Source organism: Plectropomus leopardus, chromosome 23 (genome assembly GCF_026936395.1).
Source record: "Plectropomus leopardus strain MGB_pleo_1.0 chromosome 23, ASM2693639v1, whole genome shotgun sequence".
Lineage (NCBI taxonomy): Eukaryota > Metazoa > Chordata > Actinopteri > Perciformes > Serranidae > Plectropomus > Plectropomus leopardus.
In genome coordinates this window covers 24,542,501-24,553,862 of record NC_142198.1, presented here as the reverse complement: position 1 = coordinate 24,553,862, position 11,362 = coordinate 24,542,501, and the positions used below count along the sequence as shown (strand labels likewise).

Sequence of the window (11,362 nt, the reverse complement as noted above, 5' to 3'; positions counted from 1 at the left end):
ATTGTCATCATCATCATCATCATCATCATCATTCTCATCATCATCATCATCATCCTGATCGTCATCATTGTCATCATCATCATCATCATTCTCATCATCATCATCATCATCCTGATCGTCATCATTGTCATCATCTTCATCATCATCGTCATCATCATTATTATTGTCATCATCATCATCATTGTCATCATCATCATCATTGTCATCATCATCATCCTCATACTCATCATCATCCTCATCCTCACAGTGGTGCAGCAAAGACACAGTGTGTGTTTATATACTTATGTATAAAGTATGTGTGTGTGTGTGTGTTATAGTGTATGTTTCAGTGTTTATACAGACACTACGTGTCACATAAATATATGTTACATGAATGTGTGAGTGTGTGTGTGTATGTGTGTGCGCGCGTGCATGTGTGTGTGTGTGCATGCGTGTGTGCGCGCGTGCGTGCGTGCATACGTGTGTGTGTGCGTGTCCGCGTGTATGCACGTGTCCGTGTGTGTGTGTGTCCGTGCATGCGTGCGTGTGCATGTGTGTCCGTGCATGCGTGTGCATGTGTGTGTGTCCGTGCGTGTGTGTGTGTGTGTGTGTCCGTGCATGCGTGTGCATGTGTGTGTGTCCGTGCGTGCGTGTGTGTGTGTGTGTGCGTGTGTGCGTGTGTGTACATGTGTGTGTGTGTGTGTGTGTGTGTGTCAGTGTTCGTTGGGCATGTGTCTGATGGTGTGGAAGATCCAGTCCATCTTGGTGCTCCAGCCTCCGTGATGAGCGTCGTTCATCTGTTTGGTGAAATACTCCAGCGCCTCCTGCTGACTCTTCTCTGAGAAACAGACAGGTGGACAGACAGAGAGACGGACAGAGAGACGGACAGAGACAGAAATAGATGAGACGTGTTCTTGGACACAAAGGTGTCCTGCAGAAGAGGTCAGATGTGGATGTGGAGCTTCGTGTGGACGTTTGTGCCACATTGGAGTAAATTCCCTCAATTTATTAAGATATTTTGTTTCAGAGAATGAAACAGGTCAACGTCACCATGACCTTAACGTCTGACCTCCAACCTCCAAATTTTAATGAGTTCATTTTGACTTAAAATTGACATTTCTGCCCAATCAAGTTAAGGCGCTATCATATCATGTTCATGAGAGTGTTACACATGCAACGTTATAGCAACCTTTGAACACCAACATCTAATCATTTCATTGTTGAGTCCAAGTGAACATTTGTGCCAAATTTAAGGAAACCCTCTCAAAAGGTGTTTTTGAGATATTGTGTTCATGAGAATGTGACAGACAGGGTCACTATGACCTTGACCTTTGCCCTTCAACCACCAAATTATAATCAGCTCATCTGTGATTTAACATGGATGTTTGTGCCAAATTTGAGAAAATTCTCTCAAGGGGTTGTTGAGGTATCACGCTGATGAGAATGAGATGGACGCAAGGCCTGAGTCACCTTTGACCATCAAATTTGTGACTAAAAGTAGACATTTGTGCCAAATTTTGAAGAAACTCTCCAAAGGTGTTTTTCATGTTTACAAGAATGAGACTAAATGGATTCAGGGTCACAGTGATTTTGACCTTTGACCTATGATCACCAAAATATAATCAGTTCATTGCTGAATCTACGTCAACGTTTTTGAGAAATCTGAGGAAATTCTGTCAACGTGTTCTTGAGATATCACGTTCACGAAAATGGAAAAACAACCCGACAGTATAATGGCTCCGGCTGCAACTATCAGCAATGCAAAAGACAAAAATAAACCAATCGCAGATTTGGTTTCTGTTAACTGAAGGAGAAGCGTTGCTCTGCTGTGAGGCCTCTGAGACAGAAGACAATGACATTTTGGCCCCTGAAATTTAGCACCGACCCATCTGCCAGCTCCGATAACCGCTGACTGGTGTTCAGACTCGGCAGGCGCGCAGCATGCTGACGGTCGACCCACTAATCACGTACGACCGTAAATGAGGATCCAGAGAGTGTGACGCAGAGTGAACGAGACCGGATGGGTGTAAATACTGAGGGTGATGGGGGAGGAGCTGCAGGTGAGGAGGCGGGCAGGAAAACCAGGTGAGGGAGGTGAGATGATGGCAGGCAGGAGGGAGAGGCAGCATCTGCAATGACATGAGAGTTAGTGATGGAAACAGAACAGATGAAGACAAACTGATGTCCAACAAAGACTGAAGGACTTTTAAACCCCAACAAGACAACATCTTTGTTCAGAGAAACCCCAGTTTCATCTGGACTCATTTTGGTTTTTGGTTTCTTTTTCTCTGGGTAGCAGGAGGCAACAGAGTCCAGTTACCGTTAGTTACACTGGAGCAGCTGTTTTTCTTACAATAGTATTGATTGATTTGGTCGCTCACAGACAGTTTTTTTTTAGGATTCATACAGTTAAATGTTTCCGTTTCCACATCCAGCAGACAGAGAACAGCAGATGAGGAGTCTTTCACCTGATGAATTTATGTCCAGTATTCTCTCTCTTTTAGCTCTGCTTTTGGTCTCCACCAACTTGTGAGGAAATGGTTTCTTTATGGCTGCTTTACTCCAAAAGACTGTAAAGACTTTAACACGTGACACCATCTCACATCTGAAGACAAAGAGAGTTTTAGTCACATTTTAAGATTTTACAAAGACTGTGGATCTTACAGGGTCACAGTTCGCAGATTACAACTCGATTCATTTTAAGATAATTTCCTTTTCTACTCCTGGTGGAAAATATTACATCGAAATCCCTTTCAAAAATAAGGTTTAAAAAACCCACATAAAACTTAAAAACATCTGTAGAAACTTCACATAAAAGGCTTCACATGTCAACAGGATTCTTGTCAGTTCAAGATAAACTCAATCCAACTTTAAATTTTGGATTTTATATTCTCAGCTGCACAGGCCTCTGCTGGTTAGCTGAGATATTTCAGAGTGAGGAGACCGTAGAAATGAACCTTTCAGAGTTTAGAGTCTCACTAAAATAAGAGCTGATCTGTGGATCAGATACTGATCAAACACAGACTCTCGTTCACTTTATAACTCCGCCAGTTTCTCCTCATTTTCCACAAATCAAAAGAACCAAGACTTTCTGCTCCCAGAATAAAATCCTGTAAACACGGGACTGTTGTGAAGAATGGTGTTCCACAAGGATCGATTTTGGGAGCCTTGCTTTTTTCATTCGTATTAATGATACTTGTAATAAATTCTGCAGTACAGTCTTTATTTAGACGACAGCCGTGAACTGCAGAGACAGCATTTTTAAATCTGCAGACTGATTTTCACACCCGTTAACTCAACATCACGGACCTGAAATTAATTTTAACCATTTGAACTCTGCAGCTGGTTCGGTCCACAAGTATTTCAAATGCTTTGTATCCCTAAAATCTGTACAACCTGAGCTAAAAGGTGATAAAGGTCAATAAATCATAATAACTGATAAAAGTATTTAAATTGTGTTTTCAATACAATTCAATACAAAATACAATAAGACTTTTTTAAATCAGATTTTACAAAATAAAAGCACAGTATAGATGGATCCAAAATATTTTTGAAAGCAGAATCATAAACTAAATACTTCCTGTAACTCCAGAAGTTATTTGAACTCTGTTCATTATTTAGTTTTTGAGATTTGATCATTTTTATGCGCAGAGTGCAAAGGCGTGGTGATTGGCTCATCATTTATTCCTCTGGTGCCACCGTGAGTTCTGACCCGCAGAAATCGAGCGTGATGACGTCATGATGAACGCACGGCGGTCTGCTGCCGGACGAACAAATGATGTGTATTTTAGATCCATATGAACAGGATTATGTAAACAAGGATTCACTGAGGGGAACACCATCTACGCAAGGTGACGCACAACTCTGTCTTTGTCTCTCTCTACCTGTCCCTCTGTCCACCCATTTGTCTTACCCAGAGCCAGGGTCTTCCTCAGGTAGGCGATGTCGTCGAAGCTCTGCAGTTCGGGCATGCCGCAGCCCAGCAGGAGGGAGAAGAGGTTGATGAAGAGGCTGGCGTGCTGCCGGATGGCCAGGTAGGCTTTATAGCACATCTCCTGGAACCTGAGACACAGACAGGTGGACAGAGGGTGAGTCGGGCAGAGAGCCAGACCGGGGGACCAGCGCTGGACAAGTGAGGAGCAGGAGAGACCTCTCGAACTCTTTGGTCTTTGTCGACTCCTGGACTCCTTTACTGATGACGATGAGGAAGTCCTGAGTGAGGACGAATGGGACTCGCTCCCTCTTGTACCCGAACTTCTTCTTCTTGTGGTCCAGGAAGTGACCGAAGTCGATGTGGAACAGCTGGAGGAGGAGGAGGAGGAGGAGGAGAAGGAGGAGGAGGAAGAGGAGGAGGAGGAGGAGGAGAAGAAGGAGAAGGAGGAGGAGAAGAAGGAGAAGGAGGAGGAGGAGGAGAAGAAGGAGAAGGAGGAGGAGAAGAAGGAGAAGGAGGAGGAGGAGAAGGAGGAGGAGAAGGAGGAGGAGGAGGAGAAGGAGGAGAAGGAGGAGAAGGAGGAGGAGTTAGGTTGACAGTCTGAACAGTTTCAGGATGTTTGCAGGGCCGCCGGCTCACCTGTCCGTTCTCCTTCACCATGATGTTGGAGTTGTGTCGGTCTCCGATTCCCAGGATGAACGTTGCTACGCAGTAACCTGCACACGAGCGGGTGAACAGGTCGATGGCTCGGTCGTACCTGAGAGACAGACAGACAGACAGACAGACAGACACAGACTCTGGCTAAAGATGAGTCAGGTTGTATATTAGTGGTTAAACTGGTTCCTGTGGAGGCAGAAACGCAGTGATGCAGGTTATTTTCCTAAATCTAAGATGTGTGACAGCTCTTTAAGGTGTGAAGACCGGCTGCTGAAACCTCTTCATGTCAACAAACGGAAGATATGGACAGATGGACCGACAGTTGGACAGACAGTTGGACAGGCAGACAGTCGGACAGACAGGTACTGACCCCTCCCCGCGGTTCTTGTCCTTGATCCAGTGGTGCAGGGTGTTAGAGTTGAACTGCAGCGCCCCCTTCAGGCCTCCTTTGCACTGAATCTGCATGATGGTGAAACTGTTCTTCACCACCTCGATAAGTCCCACACAGTCCCCGATGGACAGGCAGCCATACGGCAGCATGCTGACACACACACACACACACACACACACACACACACACACACAGAGGTCAGACAGGTGTGTGGTGATGTCATGGGGGTCGCTGATGATATTGCAGGGTCTCACCGCAGGTCCAGGCCCTGGTTCTGCCAGATGTTCTCCATGATCTTAATGATCTGTAGAGTCAGCATGTCCTGACGCAGGTCTGCAACACACACACACACACACACACACACACACACACACACACACACATACAGACTACATTACCCACAAACCCCCTGTCTTGATGCAGGTCTGATCGAACTGGCCTAACCCTAACCCTGTGAGTCATTTTACGGTTCTCGTCATGTTTCTGTTCTGTAGAAGAACCACAGTGATTAAGCTTAAATATGTAACCGCTCTAAGTTTGTAACGTGGTTCTGGCGTTAGTTCGTATGACAAATACGACCATCGTACGAGGGAACGTCGCCCGTTAGCATGGTTAGCACTGAAGGTGTTGGGTTAGCGCTGAGTCAGTTACCGTCTCCGTTCTTGAAGATGATCTCGTTGTTGGTGAAGAGGAGCTCCGACATGATGTCAGGGTTTTCCCAGTTCAACCACAGGGGGCGCTTCGCCGACGACATGATCCTGCACTCCTCCAGCCTGAGTGCACGCGCACACACACACACACACACACACAGTAACACACAATAACATGCACGCACACACACACAGTAACACACACTCAGGCACACACAGTAACACACACACACACACACAGTAACACACAAACACACGCACACACAGTAACACACACACACACGCACACACACACAGTAACACACACACAGGCACACACAGTAACACACACACAGGCACACACAGGCACACACAGTAACACACAGTAACACACAGACACACACAGGCACATGCAGTAACACACAGTAACACTCACACACACACACACACAGTAACACACGTGCATACAGACACAGACACAGACACACACACACACACACACAAACAATGTCCACACACTGTTAAACTTTATGATCCTGCCCCCCTTTAGTCTGGACAGAGTCTTAATTTTAGGATTTCAGCTGACTCTTGTGTTTATAAATAAAGTGGTTCCTGGGCTGGTTGGTTCAGGTTCAGGTGTTACCCAGGTTACGGGTTTGGGTTTGGGGTTCAGGACGTTACCTGAGGTTTCCAAGTTGGTGGACGGGGTTCAGAGGAGAGACGAATCCCTGAAGAGCCTCCATGTAATCAGGACGAGACATGTGTTCAACTAAGAACTTCATCTGAGTCTGACAACCAATCACAGCAGCAAATCAGTGACAACCAATGATAGCAAAATATCAGTGTCAACCAATCATAGCAACATATATGTGACAACCAATCACAACAACATATCACTGTCAACCAGTCACAGTAACATTAGTGACAGCCTATCACAGTAACATTAGTGACAGCCTATCACAGTAACATTAGTGACAGCCTATCACAGCAACACATAAAATCAAAAGTAGAAACATTTAAATTAAAATAGAAACAGTTTATTGTTTTCTTACTTTCTGTGTTTCGTCCTTCTTCTCTTGTTTCAGTGTGTCGGTCAGATTCACCAGTTTATCCATGGCCTCCACCTGCACACACACACACACAATAACACACACACATAGAGTAACACACACACACACACACACACACACACACACACACACACACACACACACACACACACACACACACACACACACACACACACACACAGAGTAACCCACACACAGTAACACACACACACACACAGTAACACACACACACACACACAGAGTAACACAAACACAGTAACACACACACACACAGTAACACACACACACACACACACACACACACACACACACAGAGTAACCCACACACAGTAACACACACACACACACACACGGAGTAACACACACACACAGTAACACACACACACACACACACACACACAGAGTCACCCACACACAGAAACACACACACACACACACACACACACACACACACACACACACAGAGTAACACACACACACACACACACACACAGAGTAACACACACACACACACACACACACACACAGTAACACACACACACACACACGCACAGTAACACACACACACACACACACACACACACAGAGCGTTCTGTTGTTGGCTGCAGTACCACGTGGATCCATTAGATGGCAGCAGCTTCACATTAATGAATTGTTCAGATGAATCTTTTCCTGTTCAGATAATCTCAGTTTCTGTTTCCTCCGAGCGTTCGATACCTTCGCCGTCGCCTTACTGACCGACTGCAGCGCCGTGTTGTGGTCGTCATGAAGACGACTAATAAAATTCTGTTTGACTCTCAGGACATTTCATGTTCTACGTTATATTTTAGAATAAATCTGTATTTCTCATCTTCTGTTCTTTTAATTTTTTAGGTAGTTTTTTATTTTATTGTTTATTTGCAGAAACTGTTGAAACAAAAACCAGCAGCTTATAAACATCAGTGTTCGTTTATTTATTTATCAATACATTTACTTATTTTAACAGCAAAAGGAGAATATAAATATACATGTCCAATACTACTATGACAGAGCTCTTAGAGTTAGGACGGCTCGTCTGTTTGTCCCAGAGCTGCTGCAGTGTTTGACCGACCCTCTACAGACGGACCGACGCTCTGTGACCGACCCTCTTTAGACGGACTGACGCTCTGAGACCGACCCTCTACAGACGGACTGACGCTCTGAGACCGACCCTCTACAGACGGACTGACGCTCTGAGACCGACCCTCTACAGACGGGCTGACGCTCTGAGACCGACCCTCTACAGACGGACTGACGCTCTGAGACCGACCCTCTACAGACGGGCTGACGCTCTGAGACCGACCCTCTACAGACGGACTGATGCTCTGTGACCGACCCTCTTTAGACGGACTGACGCTCTGTGACCGACCCTCTACAGACGGACTGACGCTCTGTGACCGACCCTCTACAGACGGACTGACGCTCTGTGACCGACCCTCTGTGTGGGAGGGTCGGCTCTGTCTCAGTGCTCACCTGTCTGTTCAGGTGTTTCAGGTACATCCCACAGGCTCTGCAGAAAGCTTCCAACAGCAGACCAAAGCGGCGGGAAACCGTCTTATTGTGCATCTCTGACCTGAGAGCAGAGTTTCAGATTGCGTCAATTTAACAGATATCAGCAGTTAATCTGCACCTGCAGTAAATACACACCTGCAGTAAATACACACCTGCAGTTAATCTGCACCTGCAGTAAATACACACCTGCAGTAAACACACACCTGCAGTAAATACATACCTGCAGTTAATCTGCACCTGCAGTAAATCTGCACCTGCAGTAAATACATACCTGCAGTTAATCTGCACCTGCAGTAAATACATACCTGCAGTAAATCTGCACCTGCAGTAAATACACACCTGCAGTAAACACACACCTGCAGTAAATACATACCTGCAGTTAATCTGCACCTGCAGTTAATCTGCACCTGCAGTAAATACACACCTGCAGTTAATCTGCACCTGCAGTTAATCTGCACCTGCAGTAAATACACACCTGCAGTTAATCTGCACCTGCAGTAAACCTGAGTCTGATTTCAGGTAAGGAGCTCAGAGGGGGAGGGGCTGAAGGTAAAGTGTACAGGTGAACTGCTCCTGTACTCGACAGGTCAGGGTCCTCACTTGAGATGCCAGAAGAAGAAGTGTCCTATCCTCTGATTGGTCAGAGCTTTCTTGATGAGGAAGCGAGCCAGAGGATTGTCCAGGTACATCTCGTACTTTAACACCTGCGGACATATTTAGAGTCTATGATAGCTTCATCACGTGGTGATAAAATCAAACCTGTATCTGATAAAACATAAATAAAAACGGGCAGGGGCAGGATCCATGTTTGCAGATGTTACACAAACACAACATTTAAAGCTCCTGCATTCACACTGACTGACGTTAGACACTTCGGTCCATCTTCAGACTGACTCGGACTCGACTCACTGATTTCTGTGACTTTCACCTCGGTGCAGTTGGCAGATTTGAAGGTGTGCAGGTCTAATGTTTCAGCCAGGTGTTTCATAAAGCTGTTTTTGGTTCATTTTCCTGAAATCATCTTCTTTTCCAAGCAGACTGGAACGTGAATCTTTATTTTCCTCCTGTCAGAACTGTTGGATGACGTTATGTATCAGCAGTAAAACCTTCTGATAAATGACACCACATCATCTGCAAACAGGCGGACTTTAAACCTGTTCAGACCAGCGCACCTTTTGGAGGTCTCCAAAGTTATCTTTGTTTAAATATGAAGAGTATACTTTAGCGACCACAAAGCGTGTATGAATAATCAAGTTCTCAAACTAAACTGAACAGACGGAGAAGAACCTGAGAGCATCAGTGTGGATGCTGCTGGAGCAGATTAATGAAGGAACAAGACGACAAAACACGAGATTTAGAAGCAACGAAATAACAACAAAACAACAGTCAGCTGTGCACAGACGCTGATAAAGAGCAGCAGGACACACTGAATGGAAAAGAACCCGCTGCAGGAGGTGAATTCTACCGACAACGGGAGTTAGGAGGTGTAGAGGGAGGTGCAGCAGGAGGTGCAGAGGGAGCACACTCACCTGTACGAGCTGCAGCAGGTACTGCGACAGCTTGTCGTCAGTCAGACCCTGAACCAGGCAGCGCAGAGCGAACTCTCGAACCATCGGATCAGGAAAGTTACAGTCCAACAACTCCAGAGCCGATTCAGGCTCCATCAGAGGCCACTCCTTCAACAGACAGTACATCTGAGGAGGAGCAGGGGGAGGAGCAGGGGAGGGAGGAGAGGGTAGGAGAGTGGAGGGAGGGAGGAGGAGGGAGGAGGAGAGGGAGGGGGGAGAGAGAGAGGAGGGGAGAGGAGGAGAGTGAGGAGGAGGAGGAGGGAGGAGAGGAGAGGAGGAGGGAGGAGAGAGGAGGAGAGAGGAGGAGGGAGGAGGAGGAGGGAGGGAGGAGAGGAGAGAGGAGGGGAGAGGAGGGAGGGAGGAGGAGAGAGAGGGAGGGAGGAGGAGAGGGAGGAGGAGGAGGAGAGAGGAGGGAGGAGGGAGGAGGAGGGAGGAGGAGGGAGGAGGGAGAGGAGGAGGAGGAGGAGGGAGGGAGGAGAGAGGAGGAGGGAGGAGGAGGGAGGAGGAGGGAGGAGGAGAGAGGGAGGAGAGGGAGGAGGGAGGAGGAGGAGGGAGGAGGGAGAGAGAGGGGAGAGGAGGGAGGAGGGAGAGAGGGAGGAGGAAGGAGGAGAGAGGAGAGAGGGAGGAGGAGGAGGGAGGGAGGAGAGAGGAGGGAGGGAGAGGAGGGAGGAGGAGGAGGAGAGGAGAGGGGAGGAGGGAGGAGAGAGGGGAGGAGAGGGGAGGAGGGAGGAGGGAGGAGAGGGGAGGAGAGAGGGAGAGGAGGAGGGAGGGAGGAGAGGGAGAGGAGGAGAGGAGGAGGAGGAGAGAGGAGAGAGGAGGGGAGAGGAGAAGAGGGAGGGGAGGAGGAGGGGGAGGGGGGAGGAGGGGAGGGGAGGAGGAGGGGGGGGGAGGGGAGGAGGGAGGAGGAGAGAGAGAGAGGGGAGGAGGGAGGAGGGAGGAGAGGGGAGAGAGGAGAGAGAGGGAGGGAGGGAGGGGGAGAGAGGGGGGGAGAAAGAGAGAGGGAGGAGGAGGGAGGGAGAGAGAGAGGAGGAGGGAGAGGAGGAGAGAGAGGAGGGAGAGGGAGAGGGAGAGGAGGAGGGAGGGAGGAGAGAGGAGGAGAGAGAGGAGGGAGGGAGGAGAGGAGAGAGGAGGGGGAGGAGGAGGAGGGAGGAGAGGGAGGAGGGAGGGAGGAGGGAGGGAGAGGAGAGAGGGAGAGGGGAGAGGAGGGAGGGAGGGAGGAGAGAGAGGGAGAGGAGAGAGGAGGGGAGAGGAGGAGGGAGGAGGGAGGAGGAGGGAGGGAGGAGAGGAGAGGAGGGAGGGAGGAGGAGGAGGAGAGGAGAGAGAGAGGAGAGAGGAGGAGGGAGGAGGAGGAGGGAGGGAGGGAGGGAGAGAGAGGAGAGAGGAGAGAGGGAGGGAGGAGAGGGAGGGGAGGGAGAGGAGAGAGGGAGGGGAGGAGGAGGGAGGAGAGGGGAGAGAGAGGGGGAGGGAGGGAGGAGAGGAGAGGAGGGAGGGAGGAGGGAGGGAGGAGGAGAGGAGGAGGGAGGAGGAGAGGAGGAGGAGAGAGGGGAGGAGGAGGGAGGAGAGAGAGGAGAGGGGAGGGAGGGAGGAGGAGGAGGGAGGAGAGAGGA

General features: G+C 48.5%; 1 protein-coding gene across 6 annotated transcripts in view; it reads right to left on the bottom strand.

Moving 5' to 3' along the window:
* Window positions 1–591: 591 nt before the first annotated feature.
* Window positions 592–11,362, bottom strand: part of LOC121965174 (phosphatidylinositol 4,5-bisphosphate 3-kinase catalytic subunit alpha isoform) — a 38,854-nt gene continuing 28,083 nt past the window's right edge. For 3 of the 6 annotated variants that reach the window (XM_088073713.1, XM_088073716.1, XM_088073714.1), the window contains 12 exons: window positions 9,717–9,881; window positions 8,788–8,891; window positions 8,149–8,248; window positions 6,640–6,711; window positions 6,269–6,375; window positions 5,610–5,731; window positions 5,213–5,291; window positions 4,938–5,108; window positions 4,550–4,667; window positions 4,130–4,281; window positions 3,893–4,041; window positions 851–2,108 (listed from right to left, as the gene is read on the bottom strand). In XM_088073713.1, the coding sequence (XP_087929839.1) occupies window positions 1,939–2,108; window positions 3,893–4,041; window positions 4,130–4,281; window positions 4,550–4,667; window positions 4,938–5,108; window positions 5,213–5,291; window positions 5,610–5,731; window positions 6,269–6,375; window positions 6,640–6,711; window positions 8,149–8,248; window positions 8,788–8,891; window positions 9,717–9,881 (1,509 nt within the window). In that variant the 3' untranslated portion in view covers window positions 851–1,938. Of the gene's footprint in view, window positions 818–850; window positions 2,109–2,447; window positions 2,585–3,892; window positions 4,042–4,129; window positions 4,282–4,549; window positions 4,668–4,937; window positions 5,109–5,212; window positions 5,292–5,609; window positions 5,732–6,268; window positions 6,376–6,639; window positions 6,712–8,148; window positions 8,249–8,787; window positions 8,892–9,716; window positions 9,882–11,362 lie in introns of those variants that run through there. The other 3 variants (XR_015775726.1, XM_088073715.1, XM_088073717.1) reach the window with 3 other exon arrangements.